At 30.6% G+C, this 15,379-nt stretch overlaps 3 protein-coding genes across 12 annotated transcripts in view; 2 read left to right on the top strand and 1 right to left on the bottom strand.

Moving 5' to 3' along the window:
• The first annotated feature begins 3,164 nt into the window (after positions 1-3,164).
• Positions 3,165-4,515, top strand: LOC122568801 (RNA-binding protein pno1). 2 transcript variants are annotated; one of them, XM_043728984.1, is made up of 4 exons: positions 3,165-3,396; positions 3,513-3,602; positions 3,687-4,228; positions 4,389-4,515. In XM_043728984.1, the coding sequence occupies exons 1-3, from the start codon at positions 3,295-3,297 to the stop codon at positions 4,212-4,214; spliced, it is 720 nt and encodes a 239-aa protein (XP_043584919.1). In that variant the 5' UTR covers positions 3,165-3,294; the 3' UTR covers positions 4,215-4,228; positions 4,389-4,515. The 2 variants fall into 2 exon arrangements, with proteins under 2 accessions (XP_043584919.1, XP_043584920.1); XM_043728985.1 differs by lacking the exon at positions 4,389-4,515 and having other exon boundaries at positions 3,687-4,353.
• Positions 4,390-6,247, bottom strand: LOC122568800 (EARP-interacting protein homolog). Its single transcript, XM_043728983.1, has 6 exons — positions 6,019-6,247; positions 5,586-5,811; positions 5,282-5,502; positions 5,032-5,213; positions 4,642-4,938; positions 4,390-4,565 (listed from the first exon to the last, which is right to left on the bottom strand). Exons 1-6 carry the CDS (start codon positions 6,058-6,060, stop codon positions 4,403-4,405), a joined length of 1,131 nt encoding a protein of 376 aa, XP_043584918.1. The 5' UTR covers positions 6,061-6,247; the 3' UTR covers positions 4,390-4,402.
• A 702-nt stretch (positions 6,248-6,949) lies between these two features.
• The window catches only part of LOC122568814, a 50,861-nt gene continuing 42,431 nt past the window's right edge, over positions 6,950-15,379 (top strand). For 4 of the 9 annotated variants that reach the window (XM_043728998.1, XM_043729001.1, XM_043728999.1 and 1 more), the window contains exon 1: positions 6,951-7,265. The gene's annotated coding sequence lies outside the window, so the exon portion shown is untranslated. Of the gene's footprint in view, positions 7,266-15,379 lie in introns of all 9 variants that reach the window. The other 5 variants (XM_043729006.1, XM_043729005.1, XM_043729008.1 and 2 more) reach the window with 4 other exon arrangements.

Raw genomic sequence — 15,379 nt, 5'->3', positions numbered from 1 at the left:
AATTGTTTTTGTGGACAGATAATCTAGTTTTATATTGTATAAATGTAAATTATATAGTTGAGAACTGGAATTTTTAAATGAGCCTGTGATAGCCATCATAGCATTTTTTATATTGAAAATCTGCATTTAGAATGTCACATTAGTAATGTATATTCATTTGTTCCGTAATTCTACATACGTTCCGTTATGTGTAAAGAAATGAAGAAAATATTATATTATGATTATTTTAACATTTCTGTGTTATATAAAACTTTCCACAAAATTGTATTGTTTCATAAATGAATAAATCCTAATTTGAGTTAGAGTTATTCGAAGATTTTGAAAGATAAACTATTTTTCCCCAACAAAATTTCTTTATCTCTTTACTATTTTTAGGTTTCATGAAGAATCTTAAATAAAATATTTTCTTCATATTCCTTATTGAAGCTTTGATGGCTATCAGGTAGTATATATTTAAAAAAATATTTCTGTCACATGAATGTTGAGTACTGAATTCAATAATATTTTAAATAGGAAAAATTTTAACAAACTTGCGTTCAGTGAACGAAATCGTGCTACTTTGAACAATGATTTTGTTAAATTTTCTTCTATTTTTAATATTTAGTTAAATTATTTAGTTAGAACATTGCTTGTTTAACAAAATTTATTTCAGTAGATCTTGAATCATATATTGTAAATAATAGCATGCTTATTTTACATGGTGGGAATTTATGCTGTATATAAAACATATAAAGAAATGAACATTTAAATTGCCTTTAATTTGATTCAGTCCTATATTGTAATGGAATCACGTATAATGTAAAATGTAAAGTATAGTAATTTAATAATACAATTTAAGAACCAGCAGGAAAAAAATAAATTGTAATTTCGATGTAAGATATTCTCTTGAAATCTAGGTAAATAAGTTAGGAATTATTATGTTACAATTTTATCATTGAATATTACATTTATATGATTGTATAGATTATAAAGAAAGTAAGCTTTGCGTGTAAATATAAATATTTTAAAAATAAGTAAATCTTTCGCATGTTTACATAATTAAGGAGCTTCTAAAGTTTGTCTGCCATATAATTACATATATAGTATGTATGTATTATAATACAAATAATACTGATACACCAAAGATCATAAGTTGATTGTAATATGTAACAATTGTTGATATTCAACACATTTTTAAAAGATGGTGTATTTGTAACGCTCAATAAATAATTGGTGTTTATAGTGTGCTTCATAAACACATATAATGTACCATCATTTTCATGCAGACTATAATAATTATACCAATTAAAATGTTCACTTTCGTGTGCTCATTTGTATGTATGTATAACGAATGCATTACAAGCTCCTTAATTTTGTTTGCAGTGCCACAAATATTCTATCATATATATATGAATATGCGTTTTAAAATCACCAGCTCTAAGGTGAAACTTGATGACTTTAAACCTACTTTACGCAAAACGTTTGTATTTTTAGTATTTGGTTAATTGATATAAATAGCAGTAAAAGTAAATTGATAATAATTCAAGTGGATATATAGATATATAAATATAAATATATATATAAATAAAAAATTAGATACAATACTATATTTGTAGAAAACAATTGAGCACGTGAAAAGAAAATCGCGCTATGATTATGAGAAAAAATATTACAATTATATTATTACCTATTATTACACAAAGTGGATACACAATATAGTAATTTGCTAATTGTACCTTTTAATAATTACTGTAGACACATTGATGAAGGTTTTTTTCTTGTTATTAATTATTACCATAAACTTAAAAGATAATGAAAAATGTGTTATAAAAAGATGCAATTGCTTATTTTGTATCATACCCAGTTTCATGAATTACTTTGATATCTCACATACACATTTATCAAATCAAAATGATTTTGTGGACATTTATAATACAGAAATACATTCTGTAGTTATACCAACATTTCTAGTTTTAATTTTACAATAATTATTTTGTGATAAAAAAGAAATAATATTTTACGAATATTTGCAAATATTTTCTGCAAAAATAAAATATCATAAAAGATTTAAGTTACTTTGTTTGCATACTTTTAGAATTATGATAATTGTTATATTTATCTTATGAAGTATACATTAAAATATTAATCACTATATAAATCTTTTCAGAAATATTTTTTATGGAAAGTTTTAAAATATAAAAGTAACAAATAATTTTTATTTTTTGTAAACTTATGAATTTAATGTAAATAATGCTAAATATTTACCCGTAACTATTTCTAGTTGCAAATTGAACAAGAATTTGCGAGTTTCATGTAACTTCACTTTTGTTTATTAAAATTTTTATAAATATATTTATTTTAAAACAAAATTTTTTATCGGTGATATGACGTAATTTGTAAATACATTTGTTAATATAATTACACGGGGTCATATCTTTTATATACAAACAATGACGTATTTATGAGTAAGACTAATTATTATTTTCAAGGGAATACTATAATTAGTGAAATATTATAGAAGTAATAATTAATATTTATCAAAATAAAAATACTTAAAAGTTAAATTCACTTTCCATCAGGTTTGAAAATTCATTACATATAATTGTTTAAAATTGGTTCTACGGATAGTTATAATAAGTTTTTCTTTTTCAATAACAAATAAAACCTTCCTTCATATTGCTTTTATCGAATACTGTATAATATTTCAATGTTACCTATTTTTTTCATTCTTGTTAATTAATTCTAGAAACCTTTTTGTCATGAGTATAACTATGACCAGCTATGACCTCTTACATTAATGTACAAGAATTAAATTATAGTATTAATAATACATATTTCTATCTTCTTACGAATAGAAAATTCATTATTATCGTATATTATAGAGCCCAAATTATAATATATATATATGTATACAATATAAAAAAAAGTATAATACATAAAAACTCATTAAAGTTAACAAATTGAATAATATCGAAAATACGTATAACCGATAATAGTTTTTACGATATAAAAGTTTTCATATTTTTTAAATATCCATTGTGTTCGACGAATATCTCGTTGTGCTTTAAAGAAGAAAGTATTATAAACACATACCTAAAATATCTTTTATGTGCATTTATGTATGTGTATGATTGCAAAGAAAATTGACGTATATATATGTATTTATATGCATGATATACATAAGTACATGATCCACGAAACTGTAACTACGTATATATGCCAATTGACCACGTGGTATAGGATATATATTCACCTAGCGTTCTAACAAATAATAGTCATATATTTTATATTTTAGTAACTAAGTAATTTTAAAAAATGAGTATAGATAAAGAAGAAATAAAGAATAATTCAGAAACAAATGAATTTACTAAACCGAAAGAGAGAAGAAAGCGACATGCGAATGAAAGTCGTATGGAAGTAAGTATTAAGGTTAAGTTCTAAAAATATAATTTTATTATTTATTGTAATATTTAATTATTTTTACTTAGTATTTTTATATTTTCTTTTTTTTTGTATTATATGTTCTTTTTTAGGTCGAACTAATTAGTGGTACAGAAGAAAAAATGAAGTCGCATATAACCTCAAAAAGGGCTAAAATTATCCAAGATGGTGAACAAAGAAAGGTGAAAAATTTAATTTTGCTAATAATTGAACTTTATTAATTAATTTGTGTGTACTATTATTGAAACAAAATAAAATATTTTCAGATATCTGTACCTGCTCATAGGTATACTCCTTTAAAAGAAAATTGGATGAAAATATTTACACCCATTGTTGAACATTTACAATTACAAATAAGATTTAATTTGAAAACCCGAAATATAGAATTACGGACAGCTCCAGAAACTCCTGATATTGCTAATTTACAAAAAGGAGCTGATTTTGTAAAAGCATTTATTTATGGTTTTGATGTGGAAGATGCTTTGGCTTTGTTACGTTTAGATGGTTTATTTGTAGAAACATTTGAAATTCAAGATGTAAAGCCTTTGAAAGGTGACCATCTTTCTAGAGCAATTGGGAGATTAGCTGGAAAGGGTGGAAGAACAAAGTTTACAATAGAAAATGTAACAAAGACTAGAATTGTATTAGCAGATAGTAAAATTCATATACTCGGTTCTTTTCAAAACATACAATTAGCAAGAAGGGCTATATGTAATTTAATCTTGGGTAGTCCACCGTCAAAGGTTTATGGACAACTCAGGAATATAGCAAGTAGAGTTTCAGATCGGTTATAAAATAAATACTACAAGTTAGTATTAAATTAATTAATATTTATTGTATTTGTATTAAACCTTTACAAAAATTTTGTGAAGGAAATTGTACTCTTTATATAAGATTCTTTAAATAAAATACAATATAAATTTTATACATAAATATATGTAAAATTATTTATCTTAATAAATTTACAGAAATTAAAATTCACTTAAAGAAGTATTTGATATTTATATTTCCTGGGGACTTTATTAAGAACTAATCTACCATCATAACTCAATGATGCGAATGTCCAAGGGTCAGCAGATGACCATTCAACTGCGTAAACGCTATCTTCATGTTCTTCATATCTACCAACAACCCCATCTTCAAGCCTAGAAATGATATATAATTTGGTTTTATATATTTTGATAATTTTAATTACACCACATTTTAATTATCAATTATTACTTGTTTTTCTTGCAATTGTAATCATTTTGTGTACTATCATCTTCAGGAGTTACTATATGTCCAAAAGGTTCTGAAGATATTGATGCAATACTGCATAATATTACTCTTGAATCACTACTTGAAGTTAAAACTAATTGATCGTGAAAACGGTTGATTCGAACACTCCACACCCAATGTGAATGTTCCATACGGGACAATATAGGTTCTGTGGGTGATCGAATATCCCAAAATTTCATATATCCATCATCTCCACATGTTGATAAAATATACTGACGATTCACGTTAAAATCTAGATCTCTAAATATAAGAGTAACATTACATTAAATTCTGTATTTAACAAAATTATAAAAATTATGAATAAAAATAAATAATCAAATTTTTATTTAATACCTAATTATTTGAGAATGAGCAGATAAAATCGTCCAGGATGCCTCAGCAGGATTTCTAAAGTCCCAACCACGAACATTATTTTCATTTAGTGTAACAAATTGATTGCAACCATTATGAGGATTCCACTTTCCATTTGTAAAACGTGGTTGACCTTTACTAGCTAAAGTACCAGAAGTAGTAACCTAAATAAAGTAACAAATAAAAGATACAAACTTTACTGTTGGTAAATAACTTGGAAATCTGTTTTTACCTGTGGACCATTCTCAGCTAGATCCCACAATATAAATTTATTATCTACAACTGAAACAGCTTTTGTTGAATCCATAGGATGATAAGCAATGGTTTTAAGGTCTGTACCATATGGTGTAGTATCAATGTCTGCTAAGTTTTTAAGACTTTCAACATTATTTGTATATTCTTTTAGTTCTGGCAGTTTCCAAAGAGCTCCTTTCATCTGACAAGAACCATCATCTAAAGAAAACATTTTTTTGAAGTATAATTAAGATTTATCATTTTAATGTCCAAAAAGGAAAAGTAATTTTACTCATAATTACCATTTAAAGCATTATAACAAGTAATAAATATATTGGGCTCCGTAGGAGAAGCTTGCAAGGACCAAATTTCTCCAACAGGATGATGAAATATTTGAGTCTTTAAGCTGCCTGTTTCTTCATTAAGTTCTACCAAATGAACTTGATTGTTATTAAATTTCAATGATTGTGTTCCAACTAAAAATCTGACAATATCCGTTTCTGCTGTTTGAGCCGACAATGCTCTTGTCTATAAAGCAAAAAGTATTATGAATAACAATAGAAATAATGGTTAGTGCTTTAGATTAAATTATTATAAATCTTTATGAAAATGAATGATAAGATTTACGTTCTGTATATTTTATTTCAAATTATTATTGTCTATAAAAATGTATGATTAAGAGAAGTATTTGTAAATGTTTGTAACTTAAGATTTTCCGTATTCTGAATTGCATACTTGGAATTCAAGGCCATATATTACAGGGTTATCATTTTCCATTTTTTAATTAAGTTTATATTTTACAGAAAATTGAAAAAAAAATGTTTTATTAACAAAGCTGTAACATAAACATATAATCTGTCAACACAACTTGCAGCAACGACGCTAGAAATATGCGATATGCAACAAATCTATAGATGCACTTATTTAAAAGCGAAGGTTGTGAAGTAAGTAATAAGTGATAACTAAAAGCTGCTAGAAGGTACTAGACTAGAAATAAATGTTATTAAATTGCGTTATTAAACATGTAACATTATGAGAATAAAAAATTTTCGATGATTCTACATACTCAATACTAGCAGTAAAACAATTAAAAATGTTCAAAATTATTTACCAATTTAACTACTATTCGATTATTTCGATGTATGTATATAACGATTCAATTTTGTAAATGTATCATGTACACGATGAAATATAATCGTGTGAAGAAATGTTTTAGATTGAAAGATTGATACTATTTAGATAGAATACGATAAAATATAATGTTCTTCACATTAAAAAAATTTTTTTAATTAAATGTTAGATTTTTATATTAAAATGGTGCATATGTATTAGGATTGAATATGTATATAACGCAAACTTCGTGATAGAACGTAGGTGAGTATTATATATGAAAGAATCTTGTACGTAGATTTTTATAAAGAATTTTGTTTATTTATAATAGAAAATTGAAATGTAGTATATGTAATGTAATAATGTAATAAATGAAGATATAAAACAAAAGCATGCAAGAAGTAAAATTGAACAAACGCGCCAAAAGATCGGAACGTGTTGGCCATGATATACAGAGGCGCCACAAAATCATAGCACAAAACTAGCGAACTCCGAGGATATCTATATGTTTCCGTTACCGCTGTCGTATCCCCACCACTCAGCAGCTCCTGCGTTGCTTTGCGTCGGCCGACGGGTAACCAGCCGTGGGGTCACCAGATAAATTATGTCAAACGGAGTAGTGTTACGAACGTGAACGATTATCGGGATTCGCTGTGCTCACATACGAAAGTCGCAAAGTGCGCGCTCATATACGATTCAAGTGTGGTGCCGATGTAATTCCAGGCTGGTTTGTCTCATAGACTTTTGTTAAATAAGTGATTAATTTTGAATGATCGTGCACAAACGTGTGCATTTGTATTGTCTCTTCGTATAAATGCACGTATCTGCTTTTATTTCTTTGAAAAAATCATGCTGACCCGGCAACATCAACTGTAAGTAATCGTTTGTCGCATTATTTCTACTTTCTTTCAATTGACACTCTCATACTTCAACACTCATTTCGAATATTATTATGATAAAACAGCGAGATGTGTGTATTTTTTTTCTTCTGGCAAAACTACTCGTATCACGTTACCAGATTTAGGTGAAAGTAAAATTGAAAAATAAAAATATTGTTTTTGGCAGTGTTTGCTGTTGATTCTACGAAAAGTCAGATTTAATAGTTCCAGCGTTTTCATGGCTTTTTTATTCACGCGATTTGAAGTTTGCTAGTTTTAAGATTACGGTTTTTGTTATCGTTTCTTTTCTTCTAGTGAATGATTTTAGTCTAATTGAAACTTGAAACGATGAAAAGAATACTGTGGTGTAATGTTGGTATATATGTAATATTGCAAAGTTTACTTTCATGGAAATTATTTCGTACTTTTGGAGCAAAAATAGTTAAGCAAGTACAATGTAAAATTGGTAAATATATATATTTATTTTGTACTTCACAAAGATTTTTTGACAGAAAATTGATATTTATGCATTATGTAATTGTCGAATTACACAAAACTTGGTGCATTAATGATAGTTGCTGTAATGTTTGATACATATACTTCTATTCTATACAAAATACATGATATTATACATACATGGAAAGGAATAATCATTAAAACTTTCAGATTTTCATTTCTGTAAACATCACTCTGTAACTTTATTACGTATTTATTATGATTTCTGTATTTATTACCGTATTTGTTTAAAGTATTATGATATTTATATCGTTCTTAGAGAGCTATTTTTAGAATATAAATATCCGTTTTTCGCGTATGATATGAACATCGAAAAATTTTTTGAAACTTTTGTATTAGTTTTAGAATTTTGTCTTTTTGTCTTTTGTGTCAAAAGAGAAAATAAAAATTGCAAAATATCGTTAACACAGAAAGTAAGACAAGAATATAAGAAATCTTAGGTAGAATCGTTAAAAAGAGTTGTACTTTTTGCTCAATAATTGCTTAACAGTAGAAGAAAGAGTTGGTCAGTATTGTGAATGTTTAAATATATTATTAAATAAGTTAAATACATTATTACAGTATTTTGTAAGTTAATCTTACAACAGTTATTATAGTAGGTAAATTCTACAGTGAATATGACAAACTGTAGACTGTGAAATAAAGGATTATATATTAGCATTGCAAACTTTTATGATACTATAATAATGCATAACACTGCATTGCTACAGTATTACATTATAGTGATATATAGCCTCATGTATAGTACATACTACATTTACACATTGCAGTTACTACGCTTCATTATACACATAGTAAAACACAGTAGAAATGATAGAAAACTACAAAAGGACGAAAAGGACATAGATAGTTTTTCAATGATCATGTAACACTCAATTTACTATGCAACCATATCTTACTTCGGTATACAGTACTACATAATAAACCATGGCCATTTGAACGATAAAACTATACTAGAAGATTATTATTACGTACTATATTTACCTATCACAGCTACTATGTTTCACTATATGTCTAGTAAAACACAATTACGACGGAAAAATTATAACATCTGATCTACTATACAATGATACTATATCTTACATCGATACAGTATAAATCATAATTTGAATGATAAAATCATATCAGAAGATTACTGTACAATTCTCACCCGCTACATTCTCCGATCTTATTACGACTAGCATCCAGCGATCAAACGTACTCAAATCTTCGAACAGCTGGTTCATCGTCTCCATACTTATTCTAGTGAGGCGATCGAAAATTTTCATTCAAAGAATGCTTGATCGTGATCGAGCGAACGATCGTTAAACTCGCACGTCCATCGAGGAACTTCTTGCATCTTTAAAGTCGGCTGTCCGATTGCCGGCGCGTATTCTTCGGTCGCTTGAAAAGCAAGAGAGAGGAAGACGAAGAGGAGGAGGAGAAAGAAGAAGAAAAAGAGGAAGAAAAAGAAGAGGAGCAACGGCATCGTCGCGCGTTACGTCGTTCGACCGTTCAGTGCGTGAAAACGAACTGCTATCCAGCTCGCCAGCTGCCACCGTCGGTTTTCTCTCGTTCCAGAGCGTCCGCAGACCGTTTGGACTCGGTCTCTCGGGTTAATTGATCGGTTGGGATGTTTTCGTCCTCTTGGTCGACCTCGTTGCCGCCGCGTCGGTCAGCTCGATGCCGACATGGCAGTCCGATTCCACGTGAGATCGATCACTCGAGACTCGAGACGCACTGGCGGCAACCGCCATGCACACTGTGTATTGTGTATATACCATCGCGCAAGTGTTTGACTGTATATCAGTTGTTCAACAGATGACATCCTGTAGCCTGGGCGCGAACAAACGCTTCGTTTCTTCTCCCCTTGAAAAAGACGGTCTCTTGTTCCTCCACTTTTTTGCGCTCCTCTCTTCTCTCAGATCGAAAATGATTCGCGGTCGCATCTCGACAACTGCGACTGTGTACCAGTTTCCGGAACCACCACCGTGACGTCGTTTTCGTGGTACATTTCAAGGGCAACCACGAAGGCGCTTGGGAGCCCTTGAAAATGTCGTTCGAACACGGTTCTAGACTTCGAGCCAGCCGAAAGATGCTTTCTGGCGTATTTGGACTACGAGGATTTAGACGAGTTATCGAGTACATACTTGAGCGAATATCATACGATATATGAATATATGAGCTGTTTATTCGCCAGATCGATTAACTTCACGAAACAAAGGGTAGAGAAAATTGATGAAATTATATAAGGCAAACATCAATCAAGTGCTTTGGCACTAAAATTGCAAAAAATTCAGGATATGGAGTTAAGCATTTTGAAAGGCTCGTATAAAAGTTGATATTATTTGATTTGTGTATGTTTTAACTTTACTGCGTTCTTTGGACCATTCTTGATTCAGTCCTGTTTTACTTTTGTTGTGAAATTTCTCATGTTCGAAGGAAAAACGAAAGGATCGTTGTTGATATGTATGTATAACTTCGCGTTTCAATTTGATGTCAAAGTTTTTTTTCTAAATATTATGTTCTTCTGCCTGTTGAAATTAGGACAAGGCGAGAACATGAAATTCTAGAACCTTAATACATAAATTTAAATTAATGATATTATTGTTTTAAGGTAGGAATTCTTGCTTTTTAGTAGAATATATCTAGGTATTAATTAGAATAGGTTTCTTGTATATTGCTACTTCCTAGGGAAATGAATTTTGTGAATTTTATTTCTTGCAAATGATTTCTTACTTTGCTCTTTGAATACCATTCTTGTGAATGGAGTTTTGAAACTTGGGACAAATTTAGGTCGTTTGAACGAAGTTTTGATACGTGAGATTTTCATCGAAACTAGATAGAGAACATATCTTCGTGTAGAAGGAAACGATGCAGGATTCCTAAATATATATCATGTGAATTCAAGACTATCTAATTATACAAAATTATTTGTTTGTATTATTTATTATCAAAGAGAACCGATTTAAAGCTGAAACAAATCGTAATTCTTGTAATAAAAGTTAAACGATTGTCAATTGCAATTTAGATAAAAAAACTAGTATTACAACTTTTTTTTTAAAAAGAAAGATCTTTTTTGTTTCAATCGTCAATCGAACCATAATCAATTTAAAAGACTGATTTTAAGATGAAAAACTTTCTGCAGTCAATCAGACTCACACACAGAGAAAACTAACGTAGAAGAAACTAACGCTTATTGCTGAATAACCGAATTCGCGAACGCTGACGAACAACGCGTCGAAGCGTTATTTTTTCTCGCGTTTTAACGGAGAAGCGGGTATATAACAACGACGAACCGTACACCTCAAGTTTCGTTTTAATCAATACTGTCGCATGGTCGCGTGCAGAAAATTCTTTCGCTTATCGCGGCCCGTACGAGTCGGTAGAACGCTGAAGTGCAGTTAACGCAGCAAAAAGTGCATTTACTTTCCAACTAAGCACACAACCCACCTATCACCTCCTTCTCTTTCTCCTCTTTCCTTTCTTCTTTCCTTTTCCGCCTAGAGCCTGGATGATAGTCACGAACTTGTTAGATAAAAAATTATTTCTTTTCTGCCGGGTTAGACCGTGTTATCTCCCTTCTCTCGTGTCGTTTATCTTCCGCATGGCGCGATATCACAATGATATAACGCAGCTCTGTAGTAGCATTCGACTGATGTTTCTATTCTTTCTTCCTCCTGTTCCTCTTTTAAAATTTTTTGTCTTTCATTTTTTTTCCTATTCAACTTTGGTTCGATGAGTAACGTACTTATGAACTACTTATTTATTCATTCGCGATTAAGCCGGTTAAAACGTGACTGATAGGGCTGAACGGAAGCGATATATTTCGTCCGATAATGGAAGGAATGCGGGCGTTTTATGGGCATTCAGATATGCAAGATAAGGGTAGGTTTGATGAACTGTGCGGAAAGTGTAATGAATCTGGAGCGTGATAAGTAGTCAGGTAGAGCAAGATAGATTTTTGATAAAAGGTTTTTTATAACGTATACGATTATAGTCGTTGCGTGAAATTAGTCAATACATAGATATGTTTACCGATGAATGATACGTCTGTAGATATAATGTACGGTAGGGGAATGATACTGTTGATAATAACGAAACAAGGGCTGGGTACTTTTGTTATTTGTACGTATTACACAAAAGTGAAAATGAAACATTTTATCGGCAATGAAAAGTTAGACAGTCTGATAATTATGTGGCTATTGAGGTATGTTGTTTGTATTTTGAATGACTATAGTGGTGGCGAAATTTCATTTAATTTCACTATGATAAATATATCGGATAAAATTATTTGATATCGAAAAACAGAGATGATTAAAAGTGTTCGTTAATAATGCTTAGAATATTTAGAAGCATAAATCTTAAATTTTACAAATCATGAATATACATAAAATAACGAAAATGTTGGATTGTCCGGATATTTCGAGCTTATTTTGGGTAGGTGGCATTAGGACGGGTCTGAATATATCAGAATGATTGAAAACAAATGACACGCGTACATGTTCTAAAAGGTGATATTTCAGGCATCTCTAGAAAAAAGTTTAGTTGGGATATATTAATTTTTATTAGTTTTATACGCTCTTAAAGGAAACAAAGTGCATTATAGGCATTTGATAGCTTTCTTTTACCGGAAAGGCAAAAATGCTACACAAGCAACAAACAAGATATGCGCTGTTTATGGTGACGGTGCTGTAGTTGAAAGACCTGTGCGGAAGTGATTTGCTAAGTTTAAAACTGATGATTTCAACCTTGAAGATCAAGAACGCCCGGGTAGGCCCATCACCACTGTTGAAGATCAGATCAAAACACAGATCGAAAATAACCCACGCGTTACGACACATGATTTAGCAGAAATGTTCAAAATATCAAAATCCACCATTCACGAGCATTTAGCGAAGCTTGGCTATATAAAACGTTTTGACGTTGGGTTCCCCAGGATTTAACGCAAAAAATCTGACGGATCGCATTCTATTTGCGACTCGTTTTATAAACGTAACGAGGAGACACCATTTTTGAAGCAAGTAGTGACGGGGGATGAAAAATGGATTATTTATAATAATGTTGAGCGGAAAAGAAATTGGGGAAAGCAGAATGAATCACCTTTAGCCGCCCCAAAAGCCGGTTTTCATCCGAAGAAAGTCATGCTCTGGTGGAATTAGAAAGGAATCCTGTATTGTGAGCTTCTACCAAACAACCAGACGATAAATTCGGAAAGGTATTGCTCGCAATTAGACGAATTGAAGACAGTAATTGAACAGAAAAGCTCCAGAACTGGTGAATTGGAAGAGTGTCGTATTTTATCAGGACAATACGCGGCTTCATATTCTTTGACCATTTGACAAAGGTTGTTGGAGCTTGCTTGGGATGGATCTAATCCCACCGTATTCATCAGACATTGCGCCCTTAGATGTTCACGTATTAGGTCGTTACAAAATTCCCTTAAGGAAAAAGCTTTAACTCTTTGGTCGACGTAAAAAAATCATATTGAAATTTTTTCGCCGAGAAACTTGAGAGGTTCTGGAAGGATGAAATATTCAAAACGCATGAAAGATGGAGAACGGTTGTGGGAAAAAAATAATTCAATAAATGCATATTGATATTTAAACGTGTTCTGGACAACCGTATAATTCTTGCATTGACATTGTTGTTTATAACTGATATTGATATAGTATTTAACAGTTCTACAATTACAGCTGAAAATATCTAAAATTCTGTGGATATAAATGTTAAAAATTATTGTCAAAAATCTATACATGCGTATCCGAATTTATCGTGGTATTCAAAAGGCTAACACGATCGTCCATGTTTTATCATCCACGATGCTAAATCAACAATAATAAACGGTCATCATTCACAACAAATCAAAGTCGAAAATATACGAAACAAACGTCGACAAACATAAATGTTCAAAAGTGACGTCAAAAGTTAATATCGACGTAGAATCTATATAAGTTTATATTTTTATAAAAAATATAGAAAAGCAGGAAAATTGAAATTTCGTTTATATTGACGATGAGAAGCTATTTCGCGTTCAAACTATAAAGTCAGTAGCAGAGGAAAATTTTTTAACCCTGTATATTTATATACACGTTCTGGCCGCTCGAAGCTGGAAGACAAGGCCCTGACATTTTCCGTGCTTGTTTCCCTGTCCAGCCTTTTATAACCTACGCCACCGTTTCGAAAACAGAGGAGATACGGTCAGGTAGGCTAGTGCACGCCGAGACAGTATTTTAACAGCGTGAAGTGTTTGGAAAACCAAAACGAGATTTCACTTTCCTTCCTACTATGAGATGTTGACACGACTATTTCATGTCGTTTTTCGTACTAAACTCAGAGTTCATTGTTTTATACTTTTCTTAGAAAGAGTACGGTTCTCATATTAAAAATTAACAACGGCACAGCAGAAATTTAATTATACTAAGGTAGCTGAGTTTGTAGAATTTTAGTATCACTGTGTAAATGTAGTGAAAGGAAAAGAAAGCTTACGTATACGCAACTGTGATAAGAAGATGAAACAGTTCGTACTCGATAAAAGAAAAACAAAATGTAGAATGTAACCCTCCTGTTAAGTTCATATGCTTATCGTATGATTAGTTGAAAATCATATTAACGTAAATCAGTTTATTGCTAGTACTTATAAAATAGTATTCTGTACTTTATGGAAAATTCACAATTTTTTGTTCAATACACAAAGGAATGATACTTTCAAGAGGTTGTACTAAAATAATAATAATAAATTAGTATTTTCAAAATCTTGATTTACACCGCGTATGGCATTTTTTATAACACAAAATACGTAAATTGTATCATTTTTTGGGAACTGGCTTCGTTTATTTAACTTTTTATTATGACTCTACAAAGAAATTGCACTATTCTTATAACTAAGCGCATAATATAAGACACTGTAAGTATAACACGGACGAAGATAAAAATTCCTTATCATATTGGTTATCTGCAATGAAAATAATACGAGAGAGTGTTAAAGAAAGGATTAACAAATTTCTGGAATTGTAGATCCCTTCCACACCAGTTCTCTAATATTATTTGAAGTCCTGGGTGTCGTTCCTTTTTCCTATTTCTAGGTTGCCCAGACCACCTTGAAGTTCATTGCATTCAAATAAGTGTTCTCGCCTTGCGTTTCCTTCCTGCAATATGTAATGCAATTTACAACAGTTCCTTCTTGTCGTGTAAGAGCTACTATTTTTCCTGCTTTTAAATAATCTATAAACTCGATATTACTCTTCAGAACTATCACACCTACTTACGGTAAGCTAGTAATAGGCTGTTATGATACAACAAAAATTATTTAAGCCAATATGTAATAACAAAATTGCAGTTTGTAATTGTCAGTCTGTATTTTATCACTACTAAATAAATTTACAAGCGTTAGAAATAGGAATATCTTCGAAAATGTACAAAATATTAGTTTCAAAATACCAATTTCAATTTCTTCTTGCAACTATGACCAGCAATTTGGAAATTTGAAGTGTTACGGAGAATCCTTGCGCTATCTTTCTTCTTACAAGATTAGAAATTTCTTAAAAAATAGTAGTAAAAAGTAGTAATAAACTGAAAGATAGTCATCTGTTTCTAATTACTAACTCATCGTT

This window comes from Bombus pyrosoma, linkage group LG6 (genome assembly GCF_014825855.1).
Source record: "Bombus pyrosoma isolate SC7728 linkage group LG6, ASM1482585v1, whole genome shotgun sequence".
In the NCBI taxonomy this organism is placed as follows: domain Eukaryota; kingdom Metazoa; phylum Arthropoda; class Insecta; order Hymenoptera; family Apidae; genus Bombus; species Bombus pyrosoma.
The sequence above is the reverse complement of the archived record's forward strand: the minus strand, read 5'-3'. Positions and strand labels throughout refer to the sequence as shown.

Coding starts and splice junctions, on each gene's coding strand:
- LOC122568801 (XM_043728984.1), top strand. CDS start 3,295: ATGAGTATAGATAAAGAAGAAATAAAGAATAATTCAGAAACAAATGAA. Junction 3,397..3,512: donor CGAATGAAAGTCGTATGGAA/GTAAGTATTAAG, acceptor GTTCTTTTTTAG/GTCGAACTAATTAGTGGTAC. Junction 3,603..3,686: donor AAGATGGTGAACAAAGAAAG/GTGAAAAATTTA, acceptor AAATATTTTCAG/ATATCTGTACCTGCTCATAG.
- LOC122568800 (XM_043728983.1), bottom strand. CDS start 6,060: ATGGAAAATGATAACCCTGTAATATATGGCCTTGAATTCCAA. Junction 5,503..5,585: donor TTGTTATAATGCTTTAAATG/GTAATTATGAGT, acceptor TGTTTTCTTTAG/ATGATGGTTCTTGTCAGATG. Junction 4,939..5,031: donor GCTCATTCTCAAATAATTAG/GTATTAAATAAA, acceptor TCTTATATTTAG/AGATCTAGATTTTAACGTGA.